This window comes from Benincasa hispida, chromosome 3, assembly GCF_027475165.1.
Source record: "Benincasa hispida cultivar pf3 chromosome 3, pf3_genome.v1.1, whole genome shotgun sequence".
NCBI classification, from domain to species: Eukaryota; Viridiplantae; Streptophyta; class Magnoliopsida; order Cucurbitales; family Cucurbitaceae; genus Benincasa; species Benincasa hispida.
In genome coordinates this window covers 32086948-32113796 of record NC_143480.1, presented here as the reverse complement: position 1 = coordinate 32113796, position 26849 = coordinate 32086948, and the positions used below count along the sequence as shown (strand labels likewise).

The following is a 26849-nucleotide window of genomic DNA, read 5'->3' as shown; positions in this document are numbered from 1 at the left end:
CACTCTCTATGGGCTAGTAAGAAGGCGTGTTCAAGCTCTCTTATAGATGGAAGCGAATGCGCTCTTTTTGGACAGCTTTTCAATAGAACATAGAGCTCTGCCCTTCTGGCTGTTCTAACGAGGAAAGTTCACAGCCTTAATCCATCCAGTAAGCGGCTGAGTTAGCCTAGCCTACCCTACTAATGTATTGTATAGTAGGGTATAGTAGGCGAGCGAGTTAGCGAAGACGCTTAGGCTAATAGATAAGAGAGGCCGCTATCGCTATGAAAGACTATCATTCACAAGCGGAAAGTCATTCAATGCATTCATTCGTGGTGGTTCCCAATACGAACGAGTCGCTTCTAGTATAATAACTTGGTTAAGTATAAGTCAACTGATACGAACATCAACAATTACATATCCTACAAAATTCAAATGTGATCTAACATTTCCTTTTCCATTGAAACAGAATCAGTCTTGTTTTCTGTATCCTGGCAACTCATTTCCTTCCGTTTTCCCCATAAAACACTATAAAGGCTCAAGATCAGCAACATGGCACCTATTATACTGTTCAACATCAAAAAGAAGAAAATTATATATATTCTTTAAACAAAGTTTAAATCATTACTAATGGAATAATCCATCAATATAATTAATGAATTCCTCATCTACCTTCCCAAGCTAACTCCATCATTCAAAAGAAATTCTGAGCCAATGAGTGTGAAAATGAGATTGAAGGGTGTGGTAACAGCTTGGAAAACTGGACCCTTCTTTTTTACCACCCAACTTGACAAATAGTTTGCAATGCAAATTACAAAAATTCCCTGCAACAGAAAAGTTCTAATTGATTTGGCTAATCATTTATATATATTAATAATAAAGAGTCACAATTTGAGTGTTGCTCAGCAATAATTAATACATACTACTTTCTTTAATTAAGATTGAAAGCTCCAATCCTTCTACCCCATTTCTTATAAAAGAAAAAGAAAAGAAGCATACACAATAAAGAATAGCAATGAGGCAAATGTTCCAAACCAACTTCCATTGAGAAGGATTTCTTTCAATTGCAATAGCCACCACAAATGACTGAATGGCACTTGAAAGTGTTTGTCCAAACGTTAACACAAGTGGAGATGGACAAGTCTTCAAAACCCAAGCCTGAAAGTAAAATATTATATCAAACCAAATAGAGTGTGCTACAAAAAGATTAGTACAGTTCAAAATGCACCATAGTATTACTCGTATAAAAATGATATAGATTGAATAATATCGATAATTAACCTGAAGGACAAACCACAAACCCCATGAAAGGGTAGAAACAAGAAGCAAAAAACAACCAAGAATCCATGTTTTCTGGGAAGAAACGTGGGATTGATGGGTTTGAAAAAGGTGAAAATTGAAGAGTGGTTTGAAATAAGGGCCTTTGTAAAATGCAAGAACTGCAACACCAGCAATGCACAACATCATGCCTCCAACTTTTGCCATTCCACTTGATTTCCTTATCTTTACTTTCTCCATCCTGTCAACAATACACACACATATATATATTATATTCAAAGTGTTCATGCCTTAATAACTAAACAAATTATATATTATATATGTTCTTTATTTAATTAGAGTAGTGCATTTGGTAAAAATTCACCCATTTTGGATGATTAGAACTTTTGTTTCCCTAAGATTTAAAGTGTTGGGTAACAAATAAAAATCACTTTAGAAAAAAAAAAAAAAACTAAATTGTCTAAATAAGTTATTGGTGAATATGAAAATTTAGAGAGATATAGGTTAAACAACATTATAATAAAATAAATATATTTCTTTCTTCCAATTAAAAAATATAAAAGTTTGATTAGATTCATTTGAGTTGATTTTAGGGAGAACTATGCGCTTACAAACTATATCAAAATGATAATTATTTGGTTTTTTTTTTTAAATTGTGCTATCAACCTCGAGGTTTGAGTTCAATCTTTCCACTCCGTATATTAAAAGATGAATTAAAAATGTAGAAAAAAAAATCACGAACTAATCTTTATAGCTTTCAAAACTTGACTTGGATTTTGAAATAGAGAACTTTTAACAAATATAAATTAGAAAAAGAAAAGAAAAACATAGATAGAAATAGTATTTAACTATTTATAAGCTTAATATTTCAAAAAAAAAAAAAAAAAAAAAAAAAAAAAAAAAAAAAAAATCTAATAGGTATTAAACGAAGACTTACCTTTTAAAACTTTTTGGGTTTTGAGACAAAATCAAAATATAGACAACATAACCTTAATCTTCAAAAATCAAATAGAAAGCCTAAGACCTCATTTAATAATTATTTGATTTTTTTTATTTTGAAAATTTATTTTTGTTTTCTGTTTTTAGAAAACAAAAACCATAGATGTTGGATGACCATTTTTGGCTGTCATTTAAAAACAAAAAACAAAAAGACACGTTTGGTAGTTGGTTTTTAATTTCTTTTTTTAAAAAACTGAAACAAAAAAATAGGTTTGATAATTATATTGTTTTAATCAAAATAAGTTTTGATGACTTTTTAAATTCTATACCTTTTTTTTTTATAAAAATGAAATCAAACAATTTTTACTGTAACCTTCCATCTAATACAGACAATTATAAAATTATATCTTTAATTCAACTTTTTTTTTTTTTAAGAAAAAAAACGTATTGATAAAAACATTATCAATATTTTATAAAAATGAATTAATCACAAACCAAATGAATAAAAATAACATAAATAAACATTTTAATAAAACACAAGAAAATAGTTTCGTTTATAATACAACAATGAAAACAATTAATCTAAATTCAATGAATTTACGTTGTTTTCTTAAGATAACTTTGTTTCATATAAGATACTTAATGTGATATGATCCATCATCTCTTAAAATAGGATAAATTATTAATGTGTAAATGCAACACTTCAATCAAATGATTCGACAAACACCATCGTGTTAACTAATGGTAGTAATTGTATATAAAAGGATTAAGAATTGAAGTAACAATTCTTTATATATATATATATATTTGTATTTTTAAACTTATAAGAAAATCACGTATTTAAAAACTATTAAAAGAAATTCAAATAATCATATTTTTTTTAATAAAGAAACATATTCTTCCACTAAGATGGTGTTTTTCACCCAACAAAATACACAATCTTATCAAGAGTTATGGTTTTCTAAATTTTAAAATGATAATAATAATTTATTTATATTTTTCAATCATTCTAATTTTGGATTTTGAAATTGTTCGAAAACTCTTTAAAATATTCTTGTTCAAATAAAAAAAAAATTAAAAGTTGATGTGAAAATGAAGTTTAGAACAAAAATTAGACATTATTTTTCATTCAATTTTATTAAAAAAAATGTTAAAAAAATTGTATCTATGAGGATTTGAATCCAAGCATGAGAGGTGGGAGACAATCACCAATATCATTGGGCCAAAATTCATATTACATTAAAATTCAGAACAATTAAAAGTAGTAAAACAGAAAGCAGAAAAATGTTGCAGAACTGGGGTTTGAACCCGAGCAAGAGAGGTGACAATCATCGTATTTAATCAAAAACCAATTAACTATCAAATAGCCCGTAAATGATTTAGAATCATATGTGACTTTTTATGTGGTAACAGTTTGTTAAGATAAATAGTTGTGAATTGTTTATTTAATTTATTTAGGGGAAAACTAAAGATTATGGGAATTGAACCTTGAAATAAGAGCAAAAAAGAATGTAAAACTAAAGATTATGGTAATTGAAACTAAAGATTATGGGAATTGAACCTTGAAATAAGAGCAAAGAAGAATGTGGTGACAGGAACACAATTAAAGGCTGCAGCACCCAAAGTTGCTGATGTATACTTAACTCCTAACCCATAGGTATTCAAACCCCATGTAAACCTGCACTTTTTACACATTAAAATTGAAGTTCAATGAGAGATATATATATAGTATATATCTTAAATTCAAATAATTATAAACTAGTATATAATTAATTGTACAAACCCCAAAAATGCCTGCATGAAAATCTTCCATATATCTCCTACTGATAAACATGCCATTTCCTTTCTACAATAAATCATGGAGAAAAGAAAAAAACAAATTGGTTAGATCTGTTGTTTTAAAAGATCACAAACGACTACGTTTTTATCAAAGCTTTCACCTATTTTCATCACTTGGAGGATTACATACACGAAAATGATTAAGCCTAAATCATGGCTTCGATAGACCATTAGTTTAATTAAGAACTCTAGATTAATAAAGACGATGGTCAACTCTCACTTATCTATGTCCTTGATCAGGATATACTTTGATCGCAGTTCCAATATTTATAAATAATAAAATGAAAATCAAAAGTATTATGAAATAGAGGTGACATTAGTTCGATTTACCTTTTGAAATATATGGTGGGGGGCAGTAAGACAAGAGTCCCAACAGTTTGCCTGTAGAAAAGAAAAATATAAGTATTCATACCAGAAGCAAAAGCAGCCTTTGAGAATAAACTCATCCCAGCAAAAGTGATTTGGCAAACAATAGCAGCAAAATAAGGCTTCTTTGAGTCCATTTCTTTCATGAAAAAACAAACAACACAACTAATGTGTTTTCTTTCTTCCTTCAGCTTTGTTTGTGTTGCTTAAGTAAAACCAACAATCAAAACCTCACTATTCACAATTAAAAAAAGAAAAAAGAAAAAACGCATATGCTTTTCCAATTTCCAACCACTTATGTTGGAATATTAATTTAAAAATGCATATTATTCCAATATGCAAAATCATTTCATCTCCTACCAGTGCTTCACCATAAACTGAAGATGTGTTTTTAGTGGGAAGGGTATTGTTCATCATTGGCATATTACACACTGGAGATTCTTTCAAAGATCTCTTTATTAAGATAATGTTTCTTAATTAGGCAACTAATCTACTTTGGGCTCTTTTTTTTCTACTTGCCAAAACTTTCTAATTTTTCAGAATCGTTTTCTAAAGAATTTTTTTTTCAAACATTGTTGGCCAGACAACAAGACCATATCACTTCGTTATACTTGTTCATGTATATATATCCAGCTTTATTGTCTCTCTTGTTACAAAGATCTGATTATTAAACTCACTTTTAGTTTTTTTATTTTTTCTATTTCTTTAAATTAAACTTATAAATACTAGTTTTACTTCTAAATTTTTTTTTTTTTAAGTTTTGAAAGTTACTAAAAATAGTAATTTTCAAATTTTGGTCTGTTTTTTAAATCACACTAATTTCGAATGATTCTTCCAAAAATCTGAAAACCAATATACATTTTAGAAAATAAAAAATCAAAATGAATAGACTTAAGGGAAACATCAACGGTATTCCAAGGAACATTAGATTTACCATATTACCACTTTTATTTATGTGATCCACTGCTTAGTATAATTGAACCTTAATTATTTTTAAAGTCTCTACAACCTTAATAATCAAAACTAAAGAGCTATGAAACAATCGTCATATAGATATCTCCCCCAAATTTTATTTGTACAAGTAATGCTTTCAGTTGATGAAAATTTCATGAAGATTTATTCATTTTTTTTATGATTTTTTTTTTTTTTTTTTTTTGTGAAGAGATTTTTTTGTTTAATGATGATTCTACAAATAAATTAGGGCATGAGTAAAACGGTTTTGATTATTGATAAAATAGAAATAGTGGTTGTTTCCAGCTTCACCTCTCACCTTTTATAAATTAAATATCTATTATTGTCACATGTGGCTTGTTAATTTATAACAAAATAGAAATGCTGAAATGTTTTTTCTTATAACAGTTTCCTATTTTTAGCTTTCTGTTTCCACTTTGCTGAATTGTAGTAAGAGTGGGTTGCTATTTTTTCTCCTTTATTTTCGTGGATGTAGTTTAGCTACTATTTAAGCTTAGCAGCATTATCAATAAAAGACAGTTTGTTGTGCAATTCTTTTTTGTTCTCAACATTCTGGTATCAGAGCCAAGGTGGTTTTGATTTTTCAAAGCAGCAGTCTTTGAAACTTTGCAGCAAAATGACTACAGAAGGAAATAAGAATGAAGGAAGTTTTGTACAGCCGGCAATTCCACGTTTCGATGGTCATTATGATCATTGAAGCATGTTGATGGAAAACTTCCTTCGATCCAAGGAATACTGGGAGTTGGTCAAACCTGGATATGTTGAACCAGCTAGCGAATTGTTGCAAACAGAAGCCCAGCGAAAGAAAAATGATGAGATGAAGCTGAAAGACTTGAAAGTAAAGAATTATCTCTTTCAAGCCATTGATCATACAGTTTTAGAAACCATTCTCAAGAAGAACACTTCTAAAGAAATATGGAATGCAATGAAGAAAAAGTTTGAAGGCAATGCAAGGGTCAAGAGGTCTCATCTACAAGCTCTTCGTAGAGACTTTGAAATTCTTGAGATGAAGGCTGGTGAAGAAGTGACTGAATACTTCTCCAGAGTCATGACGGTTGCAAATAAGATGCGAATTTATGGAGAAGATATACAAGATGTGAAAGTGGTCGAAAAAATTCTACGCTCTTTAACAGAAAAGTTTAACTATATCGTTTGTTCTATTGAAGAATCAAAGGATATCGATACTCTCACTATTGATGAGTTGCAAAGTTCTTTGATAGTACATGAACAAAAGTTTCAGCGACGAAGCAGAGAGGAGCAAGCGTTGAAGGTGACGAATGATGAAGGAAGAGGTCGAGGTCGAGGCAGCTACAGAGGAAAAGGAAGAGGAAGGGGTCGAGCAAATTTCAACAAAGCAAATGTGCAGTGTTACCGATGCCAAAAACTTGGGCATTACCAATATGAGTGTCCTGAAAATAAAGAAGCAAACTATGCCGAAATCGATGAAGAAGAAGAAATGCTTCTAATGTCCTATGAGGAATTGCATGGAGTCAAAAGAGAAGATACATGGTTTCTTGATTCCGGGTGTTCTAATCATATGTGTGGTGATCGATCCATGTTTAGTGAGCTCAATGAAGATTTCCGACATTCAGTGAAGTTGGGAAACAACACTAAAATGGATGTGATGGGCAAAGGAAATGTGAAGTTGTTTCTGAATGAAGTTAATCATGTTGTTACTGAGGTATACTACATTCCAGAATTGAGTAACAATCTCTTGAGCATAGGACAATTGCAAGAAAAAGGTTTGACTATTTTGATCAAGGGAGGGGAATGCAAAATATTTCATCCAAAGAGAGGCTTAATTATTCAAACAAAAATGAGCAACAACAGGATGTTTATTTTGCTAACCCAAACTTCTTCTCAAACACAAGTTGATCAGTGCCTTCAAACAAAAGCTGAAGCTGAAAGTTTATCTCATCTTTGGCATCGACGATATGGACATTTGAGTTACAAAGGTTTGAGAACTCTACAGTGCAAAAACATGGTATATGGGCTTCCTCAATTTAGTGTCTCAAATGCTACATGCACTGATTGTATCAAAGGGAAACAACATTGAGATCCCTTTCTAAAGAGGAGCACTTGGAGAGCAACACAAAAGCTGGAACTTATTCGTGCAGATATTTGTGGCCCAATCACCCCTACATCTAATAGTAATAAAAGGTACATTCTGTTGTTTATTGATGATTATAGCACGAAAGTATGGGTATATTTTTTGGTAGAAAAGTCAGAATCTTTTAACTCTTTCAAATACTTTAAGTCCTTGGTTGAGAAAGAAGTTGAGTTGCCTATTAAGTGTTTACGCACCGATAGAGGAGGAGAATTTAATTCAGTTGAGTTCAATGATTTTTGCAAACAAAATGGGATCAAAAGGCAATTAACGACCATCTATACTCCGTAACAGAATGGTGTAGCGGAAAGGAAAAACAGAACGATAATGAACATGGTTCGTTCAATGCTATCGGAGAAAAATATACCCAAAATCTTTTGGCCGGAAGCAGTAAATTGAACCATCTATGTCTTAAATAGATGTCCTACCTTGGTGGTCAATGATATCACACCAGAGGAGGCTTGGAGTGGGATAAAACCCTCAGTAGATCATTTTCAAGTTTTTGGATGTGTAGCACATGCACATGTTCCAGATGCAAAAAGAACCAAATTAGACAATAAAAGCATTTCTTGTGTGTTATTGGGAGTTAGTGAGGAGTCAAAAGGTTACAGACTATATGATCCGGTCGGTGGAAAGGTTTTTGTGAGTAGAGATGTAATTTTTGAGGAAGAAAAACAATGGGATTGGGATGCAAAACAAATAGTAGCAGTACACTTAGATTTAGGTGATGGTGATGATGCAGATGAGGAAGAAAATGTGAGTGAAAATGAACTTGATAGTGATAGAGAAGATGGAGTTAGGGAGGTGGATCACATTTTTGGTGATGGTGGGCAAAATGTGAGGAATTTAAGGGAATCTCGTGAGAGGCGTCTTCCTACATGGATGGATGATTATATTAGTGGAAAAGGTCTTTCAGAGGATGAAGCTCATATGGCACTAAGGATATCAACTGATCCATTGTATTTTGAAGATGCTATACAAGATGGAAATTGGAGGCTGGCCATGGACAATGAAATCAGATCCATTGAGAAAACTACCAATTGGAGCTAAAAGGATTGGAGTAAAGTGGGTCTACAAAACCAAAAGCAATGAGCACGGAAAAATTGATAAGTACAAGGCTCGATTGGTTGCTAAAGGCTACTCTCAACAATATGGAGTAGACTACACAGAAGTTTTTGCACCAGTGGCAAGGATGGATACAGTAAGAATGATTATTGCTCTAGCTGCACAAAAGGATAGGAATATTTTTCAGCTTGATGTTAAGTCAGCTTTTCTCCATGGTGAGTTAACTGAAGATGTTTATGTAGAGCAACCAAAAGGATATCAAAAGAAGGGTAATGAGCACTTCGTTTACAAATTGCACAAAGCTTTATATGGATTAAAACAAGCTCCACGTGCTTGGTTTAGTCGAATTGAAACACATTTCATCAATGAAGGATTTCAAAGGTGTGATAGCGAACAAACATTATTCACTAAGAGAAGTTTGGAAGGAAAAATTATCATTGTAAGTGTGTATGTTGATGATTTAATTTTTACTGGTGATGATGAAACTCTGATGATTGATTTTAAAAATTCCATGTTGCGTGAATTTGATATGACCGATTTAGGAAAAATGCGATTCTTTCTTGGGATTGAGGTGTTACAACAGTCTTCTGGATTTTTTTATATGTCAAAGAAAATATGCATTGGAGGTTTTGAAAAGGTTTGGCATGCTGGAAAGTAACTCTGTGAACAGCCCAATTGTTCCTGGTTCCAAATTGAGTAAAGCTGGAAATGGAGTCCCTGTTGATGATACATATTACAAACAATTGGTGGGAAGTTTAATGTATCTTACTGCCACAAGACTTGATATGATGTTTGTTACTTGCCTTATAAGTAGGTACATGGCAAAACCAATGGAAGATCATCTTCAAGCAGCTAAAAGAATACTTCAGTACTTAAAAGAGACTGTGAACTATGGAATTCATTACATAAAAGGAGGAAATGTTGGATTGTTGGCATATACAGATAGTGACTATGCTGGAGATTTAGAAGATTGAAAAAATACATCTGGGTATGTATTTTTAATGAGTTCAGGTGCTGTTTCGTGGTGTTCAAAAAAACCACTTATTGTGACCTTATCAACTACAGAAGCTGAGTTTGTAGCTGCTGCAATTTGTGCTTGTCAAGGAGTTTGGGTGAGGAAAATTTTGAAGGAGTTGGGCCATCCAGATAAAAGTTGCATTACCATATTGTGTGACAATAGTTCAACCATCAAGCTGTCAAAAAATCCAGTTATGCACGGTCGAAGCAAGCATATTGATGTGAGGTTTCATTTTCTAAGAAATCTTACAAAAGATGGTGTAGCTGAATTGGTTCATTGTAGAAGCCAAGATCAAGTGGCAGACATTATGACCAAACCCTTAAAGTTAGAAGTTTTTCAGAAGCTTCGAAGGTTGCTGGGAGTATGTGAATTTTCAGAGGAAAACTAATTGCTTCTGAGCATTTAGTTTAAGGGAGGGAATGAAAGGTTTTTTGTTATAACAGTTTCCTATTTTTAGCTTTCTGTTTCCACTTTGCTGAATTGTAGTAAGAGTGGGTTGCTATTTTTTCTCCTTTATTTTCGTGGATGTAGTTTAGCTACTATTTAAGCTTAGCAGCATTATCAACAAAAGACAGTTTGTTGTGCAATTCTTTTTTGTTCTCAACAAATGATTCAATCCTATAGGCCTAAAGTCCAAAGGCACAGTCTACTCCAACCCAAAATTAAAGTTTGATAGAGTTAGCCTAATTCAATTGTGTATGAATCACTATTTTGAAGATCAGATTGATTCATTAAACCGACTCATTTGGATTATATTTGAATCAAGTGGTTTTATACGCATATATATTTATTTTTTTATACATTATATTTTATATATTAAAAATAAAATTTTTAATATTTTGTAAATATATTTTTGTAACTTAGATATCATAATTTTCTAGCTAATATAAAATTTTTAAAAAGGGTTAAAAACTAATAAGAAAGTCTTAGAAAATAAAATAATAAATGAAACTTGATAATAGAATTTAATAGTGAAAATGTAAAGATATATAATTTTAAGAAATAATTAAACAAATAATATTCAATAGATTGGTCTAGGATTGACCCAAACCCAGCCCAAAACTTAATTTAATGAGTCAAACCCAAGAATTGGATCATGGACTTGACGATTGAAGCTTTGTGAGTCCAATCCAAGCCCAAATAATGTCTTAGGTTTATTGAATTTAGGTTTGAGGGTATGTTTAGGCTTCATTTTTCAACAGTGAGGATATATATAAGGATATTTGTAATACATAGTAGAATAAGAGAAAAAAATCTAAAAATATATTACATCTTTAAAATATAGATGAGTTGACTAGTTAATTTTTTACTTTTTTTATTTCCAATTTCGCCTTTTCTTGTCTTATCTTGATGTACACCTTTTTTTAGTCTTTTTATTTTCTTTATCTTCTTCGATTTTTGCTTCTTCCCTCCTTTTTTTCATTTTTTTATTTTCTTTTCTTTATCTGATTTTTTACTTCTTCCCTTTCTTTTTTTTTTTTTTTTTTTAGTTTTTCTTTCATTTGTCCGGTTTTTGCTTCCTTTTTTTCTATTTAATTTTCTTTCATTTTTTCAGTTTTTGCTTCTTCTTTTTGTCTTATTTTTAAATCTTTATTTCCTTTTTTTTCACAAGAATTATGAGACTGAGTTCTATACCCAGGACTTGAAAGTACTCAATTCATAAGTAACTTAACACCAACAAGTCAATCATCAAGTTTGATTATTATAACAAATAATAAATATAAATAGCAAATGAAAGTTATTAGTGATAATCACTAATATTTTCTATCATTGATAGCTTAATCTTTGATTATATTTTCATAGTTAATAGCCACTTATAGAAATCTATCATTGATAGCCAACTTGGTGAAATTAATTAATAAAGTTGAATCTTGAACTAAAATGTAGGTGGAATGCCTTAGAAGTTATCACCTATAGTATGTTTATCAGTGATAGAAGCTATCATCGAAAAGAAAAATGACTTATAAATGTTTGGGAAGGACATGAAAGGGGAAAAAAGGTGTTTAGTGGCTATGATTGATAGAAGCTACTACTGATAGCATGTTATCAGTGATAGAAGTTAGTACTAATAGCATGTTATCGATGATAGAAACTACCCGATAGCATATTATCTGTGATAGAAGCTTCCATTGATAGTACATTATCGGTGATAGAGAACTATCACTGATAACATAATATCAGTGAGATCATTGATAGCATCTTATCAGTGATGTTATCAGTGAAAGAAGCTATCACTGATAACCACAATATGAGTGATGTTAGTGATATCAGTGATAAGACTTAGGTGATATCTATATATCGAGTTTCTTTCAAAGGTGATAACCAGTTATAGAAGTCTATCATTGATAGCCTTAAGTGTTAATATTTCAAGGTTGATTCTAATTGACGAAAGTCTATCAGTGATAACGACTGATAGCTGTTATCAGTGATAGCCATGATAAAAGATTATTAGTGATAACTACTATAGTAATCAAAGTTGTTGGTCTTCTTTCAAAGTTGATCACTATTTATAAATCTATCATTGATAGCCACTGATAGCCTTAAGTAGTAATAATTCAACGTTGATTCAATTGATGAAAATGAATCAATGATAGCTACTGATAATTGATAGCAAATTAAAAGCTAATATTTCAAGATTGTATTAATTTTTCTCAAATTAAAAGCTACCGCTGATAATAACTATCATCGATAACAATTGATAGAAGCTATCAGTGGTTATCACTGATAGCTGCTATCAGTGATAGCTTTTAATTTAAGAAAACTGGGAAGAAGCGAACAAAATGGTGGCTAGGCATGTGTTTTTTAGTCCTTTATCATTTTTTTTTAATCTATATATGCAATTATTTTATCCTTGTACTATATATTTTATTATTTTGGGCTTGAATTCTATTTATACAACTAACCCTATATATAATTCAATTATTAATAAAGATTCGAGTATTTTGACTTTTTAAGGTTGATATATGAATGATTTAATTAAGTTGAGAGATTTGACAAAACCAATTATGATACATTTTATAAACCATTTCTCTGGGAATTCAAATTCATATATGTTAGTATTTGAACACAAATATATGAGTGGAAGTGTTCGTAATATATTGAAAAATGTTGAATTTAATTAGTTTAACTTTTGAATATAGCAATAATTTAATATATTAAAGGAATTTTGCAAAAGGAGCACAGGCTCTCAAGTCATATAGCATATAATAAAGGAAATGAGATATGACATTAAAGATGCTCCCAATTATCTTTCAATAGATGGAGAAAAGAAGGGACACAATTGTCCACCAAGTGATTGAATACAACAAAACAACCAAAAAAAATGATCAAATAACAGAATAATAAAAGGCTAAAACTGTAAATTAATAAACATAATTCAAAAATATATTATAGAACTAACAGACTACCTATATTACCTCAGAACAACTCATGAAATAAACAGTTCAAATTATGGAAGCCTCAAATTGAAATATAATCATACAAATTAAACCCTTTCAAACTCTCTCTCTGTTGTCTTCTCATACATTTGCTTCATAAATTAAATTACACACCAAGCACAGTCCTATTTCCATAATACTATGTATATAGTTTATTCTTTAATTAAATAATACATTTTTTATTTTCAATATTGTTATTTAACACTTGGAAATTGAAGTTTGGTTCAAATCATCATGTGAATTTTCAATTTCTGTTTCTGGTAGAATTGGATCGCTATTATTATTATTTTCTATACTCTCACAATCCCTTTCTTTGCTTTGTCCCCACAAAACACTGTAAAGGCTAAGAACCAGCAACATACCACCTATTAAACTGTTCAAAAATACGAACAAAACATGTAATATAATTAATCATTATATATAATTCATATAAAAAAGTATAATTTATACCCTAAATGTTAAAGTAGTAATTTTATCAATTTGAATCTTGAACTCTTTTTTTTTTAATTATATTAATTTACATCTTAAATTACATTTTATTTAGATAAACATCGCATGAGACTTATAATTTTATTAATTAAATCCCTAAATTTTTAAAAGTGAATCAATCTAGACTCTCAATTAATATTTTTCATGAAAATTGTTCATTTATCAATTTTAACTGTCCATTTTATTAATCCAACATTTGAATAAGAATTGAATACGGAGAATTTTTCAAATGTAATAATGAAAAAAAATAATAAAGTAATGAAAACCATTACCTTCCCAAGCTGATTGCATCAGATAGTAAAAACTGTGAACCAATGAGAGTAGCAATAAGATTCAATGGAGTTGTAGCAGCCAGAAAAACAGGACCCTTCTTCTTGATGACCCAACATGCCAAATAGTTCCCAGTGCATATCACAAAAATTCCCTACAGATTAGTTAACACCATTTGATTTTGGTTCGGAATTCCGAGGCTAGAGCGTTACGTATGATGAAAGAAAATGACATACACAGTAAAGAACGGCAAGGAGACGAATATTCCAACCCAGTCTCCATTGCGAAGGATTTGTTTCGACTGCAATTGCCACAACAAATGTCTGGAAAGTGCTTGACAATGTTTGTCCACACGTTAACACAAGTGGAGATGGACAAGTCTTCAAAACCAATGCCTGCAAAATATACAATGTTACATAAATAAAATTTAGTGTTTTGTATTTAGTCTCATTAATATTTCAAAACCACGACATTTACAAAAGCAATATAATTGAGTTAAATCTAAGTTGTCATCATTTAAGATAAATGAACTGAATAACAAGTAGAATTTGCATATCAAATTTGAATAACATTTGAAAGTTAGAAACAAACGTATTATTATCGTTAATTGTGTATCAAAATTTATTTTGTATTAGATCAGGTAAAATTTTGATAACTATATTTCATTACCTGGAGAACAAGCCAGAGGCCTGAAGAGGTGGAAGAAATGAGAAGCAAAAAGCAACCAAGAGCCCATGTGTTTTGGAGAGAAGAAGCATCAGATTTTTGGTGGGTTTCTAAAAAATGATAATTGAAAAGAGGCTTCATGAGAGGCCCTTTGTAAAATGCAAGTACTGAAACACCACCAATGCATAACAATAGGCCTCCAACTTTTGCCATTCCACTTGCTTTTCTCACCTTTAATTTCTCCATCCTGTCCCCAACATATAGGAGCTTTAATGGGTTACATCAACCAATATTCTCTTTTTTATATATATATTCAACCATTACAAATTAAAAAAAAAATAACACTTTAATCACTTAAAATTAATTTAATTTTAAAATTTTCACTTTTAAATGTAATTTTCATATTATCAAAATTAATTTTGAAAACTAAAAACATCTTTTAAAATGATGCTAATCATTTGCATCCGAATAAAAATTTGATGTATGTCCAAAAAAAAAATTAATGACTAAAAGATATTGTATATATTTATATAGAAAGAGGGAGTATGTAACTTAAATTCAACCATTCTAAAGCTATGATTGTAATAAAGTGATTTCACAATTTTTTTTTCAAGATATAATAAACAATTTGCTTGAGTGGAAGATGATGGATTGCGCACTTAATTGACCATCCTGTCCAAGAACAAGGACCATCGTTTCCAAATAAATTTAAGTGTATGATGATATAATTTATGATCCAATCATTAAAGTAAAACGATTGAAACCATATGTGGGTATATATTTCACATATCATAGGTTTAAATCTTATCTCATATATATTATGGGATATTTTCCTTTAAAAAAATGTAAATATGATATTGTTTCCTATAATTTTTGTTTCATTCCATTTACCTCAAACTTTCAAAGGTATAAAGATTTAATTAAATTTTATTGAAATTGGTCGAGTATTAATTGAAACTTTCATGTACCAAAAACGACATGTGATTAGAGGATAATAATAGAAACAACTTTTACTTAGAAAATTCAACAACAAATTAGTAAAAGGAATGAATTTTAAGACTTTGTTGAGAGTATAACTACTAAATTTAGACTTTAAAATTAGAAAAACTCATGAAATAAAATAAAATAAAATTGGGAGAAAGAATATGAATTGGTACCTTAGAATAAGAGCAAATAAAAATGTGGTGACAGGAAGACAATTAAATGCTGCAGCACCCGAAACTGCAGATGTATATTTAACACCTAACCCATAAGCTATCAAAACCAACGTCCTCCTGCATCATCATCATTATTATTATGCATAAACCAATTACTAAATTTATTTTTTTAAAAAAAAAATACCCCTTAATTAGAAAAATTGTACAAACCCTAGTAAGGCCAGCATGAAAATCTTGAACATCTCTCCAACTGATAAACATGCTACTTCTTTTCTACCATCCATAAAAATTATAAAAGAAAATTAAAAAAAAATAAATAGAAAATGGTAATCTTCTTATAAAATAAATGTTATTAGAGAGAAATGATTATCAAAGGAGGGGTAAGAAATATATTGAAGTAGAAATACCTTTTGAAAATGATGGTAGGAGGGATTAGGAAGAGAGTTCCAAAAGCTTGCCTGTAAAAAATGAAAATAAAATTGTTCATACCAGAAGCAAAAGCAGCTTTTGCCAAAATACTCATCCCAGAATAAGTGATTTGGACAATAATAGCAGCAATAAGAGGCTTCTTTAATTCCATTCTCATCAAAACTCATTTAATTTCCCTCTCCCTCAATTACCCTCATTATGTGTGTTGTTTAAGATAGTATATATATTAAAGGTGATATATATAATGTGTTTGGGGATTCTTCTTTTATTCTTTTTTTTTTTTTTTTTGGTCTTTTTCCCACTAGATTAAGTACAGTTCTTTGCAAAATGTGGGGAATTTTTCTGCATTACATGTTAATGTTTTGTGATTGATGGGTTGATTTTCAATGGTTAGTGGTTTGTTTTTTTTTTTTTATATTCTCTGAAAATATCAATATTGAGATGTTTTTTTCTATCTCAAATACTATAATGGGGAGGTTGGAGATTCAAATTTACTGACTCGTATTATTTTGAATAATTACCTATATAAATTTTAGTATATGATAATTTAAAGCATAACAAGAAGACTAAGACAATGAAATGAGCGAGATAAATATACATAATCAATTAGGTTTATTATATTTTAGAGTTTATGGATGTGTTTGGTTTAACTTTTTTAAGTGTTTAATTTGGAAAAGGGAGTTATTTTGAAAAATAATTAAAACGTTTAACAACCACTTAAAATAACTTTTGGAACAATTTCAAGATGTACTTTAAATAATTTTTCTCAAAAGAATTTAAATAAAAATAAATTTTTTGAAAAACATTTTTTGTCCAGTCAATATTCAAAACTGCCTATGTGTCATGCAACCTATGTAGTTCTTGGAAAAACTATAAAAGGCACAGACATGAGCCAAGTTAATTACTACTAATTAAGATGAAGCATTTATTCATGCATGACAATTACCAATCACAAAATTAATGCACAAGAAACATATAAGCAATCAAATGCTCATAAGTAACAATAAGATATATTAGAAAAATTAAGGAAAAATACTCTAGGTTCTCGAAGTCTCACAATCTTACAACTGAAGTAGCCAAAACAGACCCTTGATCAGAACACAAACTCCAGTTGAACATCGTGAAGATATAACCTAAATTCTCTCCATGAGTTCGATTGATTACAAGATGAAATATGTAAAGGGAAAAGTCTTTAAAAACTCTCTAGAAACCTTGTAAATGTCTACTAAGAAGATGCCCTAAAATGGGATAAAAAAAGTGTATATACTACATGTTAAACAATATTGCAGCATCGAGGCATTGCCCTAATTCTTTTTTCCAAAATAACCAAGACAAGCATGTGTGTTTCTTTCATAAAAATATGTAGTGTTGAGACATTGTAGAGTAGGTGAAAACGTTGCAAAGTAGGGTTGAAACATACTTAAAATGACTTATACTCCATCTTTTCTTGACTTTGATTTCTCAGTTTAGGTCCAATTAATTTTGTGAGCACCGAAAAATTTTCAAAAAAAAAATGTCAAACTATTTACAGAAATAACAAAAAAGAATCCTAATAGACTTCTATCAGCGTCTATGATATAGTATCAATGATAAGCTTCTATCAGTGTCTATCACTAATAAACACTAATAAACTTCTATCAACATCTATCAAAGAAGATTAAATTTTTGTTATTTTTGTGTAAATAGTTTCACTTATTTTTTTAATTTGTGAAAATCTCCCATTTTATCTATGCGAAAATATGGAAAATTAACCAACACATTTTAGTTGTATTATATAGTTTCTCTAAATAATTTTAAAATCATCAAAACCATTTAAAGAAATATATATATAGAAACACTTGGAAAATAATTGATTATTAGGGGAAAAAACTTTATTTAAAACAATTAAAAATTTTATTCTAAATTTATTTTTATTTATTAATATTTGTTTAGAAAAAAAAAAATACTTTTGATCATCGACAAACCTGGAAGAAGTTGTAATAAACGAATTTTAAAATATTGCTTTTTCAAAAGTGTTTATAGAAAATTGATTTTATTTTTAAAATACTTTTTTCGCAAAGTTGCTTCAAACACAGTATTATAATAATTTAGTCCATTATAATATGATTTTTGCGGTCAATTTTTGAATTATTTACCTTGTTCCTTACTTCTTTTTCTTTCTTCTTTATAAATGGAATTTCCCTGCCTTCATGTATATTGTCAGTAATTGGTCCATTGAATTTCTCTAGTGTCGTCGATTGTTATTGGAATCTATCACTTCCTTTGAAAAAGGCAAGTACTAAGATAAGGTTTTATTATTTTAAAATTAAATAATAAACGAGAAGAACTCATAGTTGAAATCATCCAATAGAGTTTCTTTTGGATTTAAATTCTTCCACAAATTTTCTATTTTAACATCATCTTTCCCCATCAAAATGGGTTTAGCTCAATTAACATAAATATGTCCTAACGATTAAGAGGTATATTAAAAGATATATGTACATAATTTTTTGTGTTTTCTTTTTTAGTTCAACAATATATAATGAGAATGTGAATATTTTAAATTTACAGTGAATATATAAGAGATTTTTGTAGAGATGATCCAATCTTAAAAATCAATAAAAGCTAACTTTTTGTTTATGTCACAAACAACTCTACCACATGACACTCCTCGCGATGGGAATGTCACTCCCATCGCAAAATATTCAGAGCCTTAATGCAATATTTATTTTCAATCACAATATTTTTTTAAATCACTAGTTGGTCGAAAAAGATGAGTATTTTAGGATTCTACTTCATTTAAACCGGTGGTGACAAGAATTCAAATCAAATTTCGCTAGTCATTCTCCATCACAAATCATGAGTGTTATGTAATATCGCGATGAGATTTTGTTGAGTTTTTTGCTTCTTTATTCACTAATCTCTCAGCCTTATATCATTGAAGTTATCAGGCCTTTTTACGCTGGACAGCAAACTAACTTTGAGCTTTGGCCCGTCCATTTAACCATTCCTTTTTGTGGTCGAGAATGGTGGGATGGACCCACCACTATTCTACAAGTAACTAATCCAAGAAAGACAAGGAATTTATATGGGTTGCTGATGCTAGAGTAATGTGGTTATTACCCTATAAAAGGGATGCTTATCCCTCATGAAAAGGCAGAGACAATGAGAAAAGGAAATCTGAAATTACAGTGTGAAGGCTGAAGGCATTCTTGAGCTAGGGTTTTGGCATTGGGGGTTTCTAATCCTCTATTTTGTGATTTTTTGTCAAACTCATGAGTGTATTTGCTTTGATTCAGGTGTGTATACCTGTAATATGTTCATCTGATCAGTAAAGAAGTTACCAACCTTGAAGAATGGATGTAGATCTCAATTAGAGATCGAACCACTATAAATTTCTCCGTGTCTCTCGTCCTCTACATCTTTATTTTTCTATTGTTTACTATCAATTTTTAGTTCATACTTTATTGGGTTCACTGATTTGTTATTAACAGATTTATAATTACATAAAAACATGTCAAACTCAGATAAAATAAAAATAAGACATCTTGCTAAAATATGTGAAACAAAACATGAACTGTGCAGAAGCATTTTCTATTGTCCTCGTATGGCTCTATCTCAAGTCCCTTTCGTCCCTCGTCAGTCGATGCTTGTTGTTACCTGAAATACATGAAAGAAGAAAGAATGAGTATAACAATACTCAGTAAGTGACCCACTACTAGGCCCTCTAGGTTACCTATTAGCTAGTTTATCTAGGCATCTGTGTACACCCTTATCATTTCAACCCATAGTGATCCCGAAGGAACATGCATCAGTCATAATGTGTACTCCAAATGTACAAAAATCAATCGTAAACATGAATCCGAGGGGACATGCATCAGTCATAGTTTGTAACCCAAAAGTACACGAGTCTGACATAAACATGAACCTGAAGGAACATGCATCAGTCATAATGTGTAACCCGAAGGTCCACAATCAATCATAAATGTGCATATATATAGTCATAAATGTACACCTGCCTAGATAAAAATAGTTAACAAGAACCCTATAACTTAACATGCATCAGTTCATATAACTCCTGTGTTTTTTTTTTTTTTTTTTTTTGTCGTCTATCTTAGGGGTAAAATTTTCAGTATATCTTGAGTCAACAGTACATTCAACATGGTCAAACAATCCAACCCAATCAGTCAATGCCATTAAATCATGCAGTTCAATCAATCATAAATTATCAATTCAAACAGTCCAAAATAATCAGTTAAATTAGTCTTAACCGTCTCAAGAAACAGTCCAAGTAGTCTTAAGTAAACAGTCCAAGTGGTAGAGACGACTGATTCGAAGGTGAACCAGTAGAAAGCCACTTACCTAAATTAAGTTCAAATTTTAAACCAAATCAGCTATCCTGAAAAATTTATGGATCAAACCTAAAATAAGAGCGAAAATTAACGTAACCCCTGTTGGGGTTTGTGCCCTAAAGTCTCGTGTCCTGTAGTTTGTAAACAACTTTGTAAAAATACTTGTGATGTATAATATATATGATATTTACTTCACTTCTTGACTTTGCATATTTAGATGTTTTTATTTTATCATAAACCAATAAACTTAATATCTCTAGTTGTCTTTATGTAACTTAAGCATGTATGTAGTGACATACAAGTGGATCATGTCTTAAGTGACAACCAAAATAGTTTGTAGTATATGGATATAGGAGGAAAACCTTATCCTGGTAACACTATGGACGCGGCTTGCTTTGTGGAATTGTTACAAGTGTTGTGACTTATCACAAATGGTCTGATTCTGATCATTCGTGTAGTGGACATGCGAGCAGAGGCATCCTATAAAAAGAGTTTGTATAAGACTTGACCTCGAAGTGTTAATGTCTCGTCATATAACTCCGTTCATGACTGAGACTTCACTTCATTAGGATGACCATGAGTAACATAACCTCAATCCTGAGTGAGTTGGGAACTCCTGCCATTGAGGGCGATTCTTTGATTTGCATGGGTGCGGGTGGCTAGAGCGCCGACTCAAACCTACCACTTTGGGGATTCGTCTGATTTGGGAGCTGGGAACTTAGCTTCATAAGATGGAGTTCACTCCTTCCCAGAGCAGGGGTAGACGGATTGCTCTCTTAAGGGCTGATCCCAGGGCCTGAACGATGTGGCGCCACGCACCTTCTCATGGCTCGAGAGGTGTTCACACATAGTAGGACTATGTTGTATTATTCATTAGAGGGATCAGTGGTACTTAAGGAAGAAGATGTAATTACAGGGGCAAAACAGTAAATTGGCCTACTGTAATTACGAGCAACTATGAAGGTTCGTCGTACTGATGATTGGTTATATCCATAGAAATATATCTATGGCAAGAAGAGTTCAACTGTCGATCTTTAGTGGAATGCCTGACAGTTAACAGATGGTGGATATCGTGACTAAAGAGTTTAGTTAGCTATTCACGTACTGTTGGAGCTTTGAGCCTTAGGTCCATAAGGTCCCCTTGGTAGCTTGGATACAAGTTGAGAGTCGGTTTTTGGGTCAGTTTGAAATGTTCAAATTGACAAGAGAGAGTTTGATTATATATGATATAATTGAACTAGTTAATTATATATGATATAATTAACTTTATGTATGAGATACATTAATTTGGAGGAAATTTGGTATAAATATGATTTATATCTAGTGGAGAAAAATACTATATTAATATATATTATAAATATGATGTGATCACATTCATTGGACGATTAAAAGGAAAATGGGAAGGACTTTCTTATGTTTTAATAACGGATGAGTGAGTCGAAAGATCACTTTGAGACGCATAAATAGCTCACGGTGTGTTAAACATGAGATGTGCGGACATTGTGTTAAAAAGTGTGACGTCACTTAGAAAATCAGTGCCTATACGATAGTGCCTACACAATCGCTTACCTATATGATATTGCTAAGCGATCGCTTAATGATCACACCTGCGCACACTATTTACTAAACGATCGTTTACCTTTTCCTAAGCGATCGTTTAGTTCTCGATATTTACTAAATGATCATATAGACGATCACTTAGTTTTTTCTACATGATCATTTAGACGATCGCTTACCTTTTTCCTACACGATCGTATACTTCACCTAAACGAACAAGCATCTTGTCTATACGATAGACGAGCTCATCTCCCACTTGCTTGATCGTTGTATACGATCTCTCTTTCTCCTTTCCTCTATCAAATCCGAACAAAGCCCACTCTTTGGATTTTCACTCCAAGAATACTGAGGGCTCTGTGTGATGGTGTCATCTTCGTTTCCTTCTGTTCGTGTGGAGACTGTTCGAGGTAGACGATTAGGTTTTAGATTTGATGTGAAGAAGAAGTCTTCAACTGATATGATCTCTTGATCTCTTTAGCATTATATATGCATTTTAGTATGTTTGAATGTATATGTGGTAATTCTATCAAAATGAATTGGAAAGATCCACTTCCGCTAGTAGGTACTCTTGAATAAGAGTTCCTTCAACCACATATAGTCAAATTTTGGTCACAATTTATCTAAAAAAATGACCAAGAAGCTTACCCGACTTGAGGCTTAAACCCAACAAGACTTCCAAACTTGCCCACCCCACAACTCTAAGTCTATTGGGTGAAAATTTAATTTTTTTATAAAAACAAAAAAAAACAAAAACAAAAAACAAAAAGGAACCAACCTTTGGTTGAGAATCCCACATTGATAAATTTTGAAAGGGGAGTCTCCTTTTGTACTCCAACCTTGGGCTATGGGTTTAGACCCCAAGGGGTACCCATGTTTTGGAGGGAGTGGGGAGATAGACCAATGTAGGTTCAGTGGAAGTCCTACACGCGTGTGGTCGTTTGGCGGGTGGGGCGGGGTGCATGTGTGATTATCTTTTCAATAAAAATATTGTTTTTATTATTTTTTATTTATTAAAAAAATTCTTCAATCGTTGATCTGTCACACGTATCGGTCTTCCGCCGACGCTGATCACCTCGCACACGTTCTGTGATTGGGAGCGTTTCCCTCCCGGGCAGCTTTGCACTGCTAGTTGGGTTCCCAACCTTATAAAAGGCGCAAGTGTTCAATGTTTGAGGGCAGATCAATTTTTTTCATTCTCTCAATCTCTCACGTCTTTTTCGTTTTTTTTAGCAATCCAGTCTGAAAGGTGTGTATTCCAGTTGGTAATGGTGCATTTTCGATTGAGTTTTCTTTTTGGGTAGTTTTATCCTAGGGACGACATGACAGTATTTCTGACCTATTTGCACACTTTGGCAGAGTCGCGAACGCCTTAAAGAGAGCAAGCTCTGCGACTCAGCCTATAACGAGCTTTTTTTTTTTTGCAGGTTCTATTCTTTGTCTGACCTCCGGTTCCTGACCGTTTGCTGTTGTCCTGTTCATCATCTGAGGGTGTTGTCGTTTCCAACAATTTTAAGATATTCCTCTACGAATTTGCTAATGGCCTTCACTAGCAACAATGATATTATGACATCCGATCTCAACCGTCCATTCCGTTTTGAAGGAGTAAACTTCAAACGATGGAAGCAAAAGATGTTCTTTTTTCTTACCGTCAAGAAATTTTCGACGCATATACCAGGGATAAACCAATTGTCCCATTAGAAGAACCAACTGAACAACAAATAAAAGAAGTTGCTGACTAGAAGGAGAAATATTTTCTATGTAAGAACTTTATATTAAATGGTTTGACTTGTGATCTGTATGACTACTACAGCACAATGAAGACCGCAAAGGAAATTTGGGATGCCCTACAAAAGAAGTACAACACCGAGAAGGCTCGGTTGAAGAAATATGTTGTTAGTCGTTATCTCAAGTTCTAGATGACGAATGACAAATCTATAGATGCCTAGTCCTATGAACTACAAAAGATAGCCCATGAGATAATAACTAAGAAGGTATGCCTCTAGACGAACAATTCCAAGTTGTTATTTGGTGACGGAAAATTGGAAGTCAATTTTACTCGACAACCAACTTCTCTTGGACACGGTATGCGATGCATGTTCCTAAGATATGTGTTGATAGTCATGCATCGATGGTCATGCATTGGAATGAATATGCGTTAATAAATGTATACGATGACCATGCGTCCTGCCACAAGTTTTCTTGCGTTCACACCAAGTATAACATGGACACAAGTTTCTCGGGTAATCCGAGGTCGAACACAAGGACTTGTAACTATATGTTTGCATTGATTGTGCATGCGGCGGTTGAATAAAAGAATGGAGGGGATATTGCTACGTTAATCCTACTCCTACTCCTATCTAACAGACAACGCAATGAGAATATGCATGAAAGGTAGCGATGCGACAAACCTTGACATGAAATAAATGTATGGAAAATAGATAAAATGCGGAGATGTTTTCATTGCAACCCTTAAGAGTGACCGCAAGGGCAACCCTAGTCAACGCACAAACTAATGCGATCATGCAACACTCATACAATAATAAACCATCTCTTGGTGCAAATGCTACGGCTTCTAATGCCAGAACACATACGATGTATGTGCAGAGGTGTCTATAAGACCTACACATAAGCCTCTAATTCTTGTCTATGCGATGATACACAAACAAGGCGACCACATATCATCATTCTTATTCCTAGGGTGCATGCGATGCATTGTTGATAAACAAAGCTTATCTCTAAGTCCCTATCTCTTGCTTATGCCGATCTAATCTCGCTCTCTCGAGTCTAGATTCTAACCTAGCTCTCTCGAGTCATTAGGTTCTTTCTTTAGACTCTCTCTCGAGTAGCTCTAAAGGGGTGTTGGGCACAACATAAGACAAGACAAACGCATGAACTTGGTTGACGCAAGATTGTTACTATCCCTAGTGAACAACACATACCTTGCTTAATGCGTCCAACCACTTACCCTCCCGGGCAATTGATTGTTGCTTACTTCACTCATAGACAAGCAATGTGTTAGCCTATAGACAGGCATTGCAGCAGCTTCACAATAAGCAAATAAGGTTACTCACACACTTGCGCAATGCACACCTCTCAGTGGGTTGCTACATGCTTCATATTCCTAATCCACATGACTAAGTATGCAATACCCAAGTAATCCCACTAAGTGCTGCAATGAAAGTAAAGATGCTAAGCAAAGAAGATGGAGATGAAGTTGAAGGAACAGAGAAATGCATTGAAAACGGATTGTATTAATTTCTTAATTCCAAAATGTCATACAATAAAATGTAGGGAAAAGAAAGGAAAAAGAAATAACCGGCTGGAAGCAAAGCTTTGCTTCTAGCGGATGTGCGTCAAGGTTGCCGGTGGTGCCATGGATGGGCAGAGGAGCTGACTCTCTCGAGATCTAACTCCAGTCGAAAGCTCCGATCGTCACTCGGAATGGATGAAGGAGGTGAAGAACTCTCAGGCGTCTTCTCACGTATTTTGTCTGAATCATGGGGAAAATCCTCAGTTAAGGGATAATCTCCCGGATGATGGAATTTCAGCTCTTCGGCCTCTATTTATAGAGCTTGGGTTGCCGACAGCATTAATTGGATTGCTCTGAGTCTGACATTCGGCGGGTTCGTCCTTTCTGATCCTCTGCCACTAATGGCGTGGTAGGTGAAATGTCGACATCATCTTTGGATTTTCTCGAGGTAGATGCGTTGATGCATTCATTCCACCTACCTTGCGTTGATCCCATTAGTTGCGTTGTCACACAGCCGCAATCATTCAATGACCGCATTCGCTTAATACTGCAACTCTACACGATGACCGCATTCGCTTGACGAGCGCAAATCCCATGCGATGGATGCATACGGCTGATTACTGCAGCATCCATGCATTGATCAATGTGTTTTCCCTTGCGATGGAGTGTTTCTTCGTATGTGGTGGTCCGATTTTCGCGTTTGTGTTCATTTCTTGCATTAGCTACAAAGATAGAACATTGAACGCATAATTAACGCAAAATAACGGGTTAGCTGAGATTCGACATGCTGATCAACGAAAGCTCATATTCTTGTGAATTCCTATCATGATTGACGCATATTTTTCCTAACAACTCTTCATAATTCTAAGTAAAAGGCCTAAGATGACATGCATTTCTGCATGTCATCATTATTATTGATAAACTGCCCCCTTTGTGGAAAGATTTTAAGAACACATTAAGGCATAAGACCAAGAAGTACACTATAAGAAAAACGGGAACTCCCGATGTCGTTTTAAGGCGTCGGGAGTTAGGTCGTCGGGAGAGATGGTCTCTCCCGGCGAATTAAAGAACCGTCGAGAGTTCCCCGGGAAATACCGACGCCGTAAAGGTTCATCGGGAGTTCTTTAGGAACTCCTGATGCATCCAAACCGGTATCGAGAGTTTCCCGGGAACTCTCGACACATTAAAGCGGCATCGAGAGTACCTGGAGAACTCCCAACGGTCTCCTGGACGGCGTCGGGAGAGGGGTCTAGTTTAAAGCAGACCCTTTCTTTTTCTCGTGCACCGAAAGAGTCTTTTCTTTAAACAAAAACCCTAATCGATTTTTCGCCGCCCTATTTTCCTTCTTCTCCCTTCACACTCCCGCCCCTCTTCACACCTGCCCTTCCCCCTTCGCACCACCATCCGCCGTCCGTCGCAGCCCCCCTTCATTACTTGCAAATTTGTTGTTCATTTTCAAGCTTTCATCAAGGTTCATGCACATCCATTTCATTTATTTTCTCTTATTTTGTATCTTATTCTACCTCATTATCCTATGCATGCACTAATATTATTTTGAGATAAGCTAGCCCTTCTTACATACTTCTCATACAAATTTAATTTTTACTAGATTCCAATCTAAAAGATCATATATGACTTTCAAAATTTGAAAAATAGAGGAAATTGAATTGTTTATCCATATAACATTTTAATGTTTTTTG

General features: G+C 32.7%; 2 protein-coding genes across 2 annotated transcripts; both read right to left on the bottom strand.

Moving 5' to 3' along the window:
• Positions 1-277: 277 nt before the first annotated feature.
• Positions 278-4634, bottom strand: LOC120072940 (WAT1-related protein At5g64700-like). The gene is made up of 7 exons (XM_039025472.2): positions 4366-4634; positions 3980-4042; positions 3758-3874; positions 1261-1498; positions 979-1137; positions 652-803; positions 278-546 (listed from the first exon to the last, which is right to left on the bottom strand). Exons 1-7 carry the CDS (start codon positions 4545-4547, stop codon positions 411-413), a joined length of 1047 nt encoding a protein of 348 aa, XP_038881400.2. The 5' UTR covers positions 4548-4634; the 3' UTR covers positions 278-410.
• Positions 4635-12998: 8364 nt separating this feature from the next.
• LOC150037198 (WAT1-related protein At5g64700-like) lies at positions 12999-16443 on the bottom strand. Its single transcript, XM_090311646.1, has 7 exons — positions 15990-16443; positions 15793-15855; positions 15583-15699; positions 14429-14672; positions 13996-14154; positions 13762-13913; positions 12999-13373 (listed from the first exon to the last, which is right to left on the bottom strand). Exons 1-7 carry the CDS (start codon positions 16166-16168, stop codon positions 13199-13201), a joined length of 1089 nt encoding a protein of 362 aa, XP_090167772.1. The 5' UTR covers positions 16169-16443; the 3' UTR covers positions 12999-13198.
• Positions 16444-26849: the final 10406 nt, after the last annotated feature.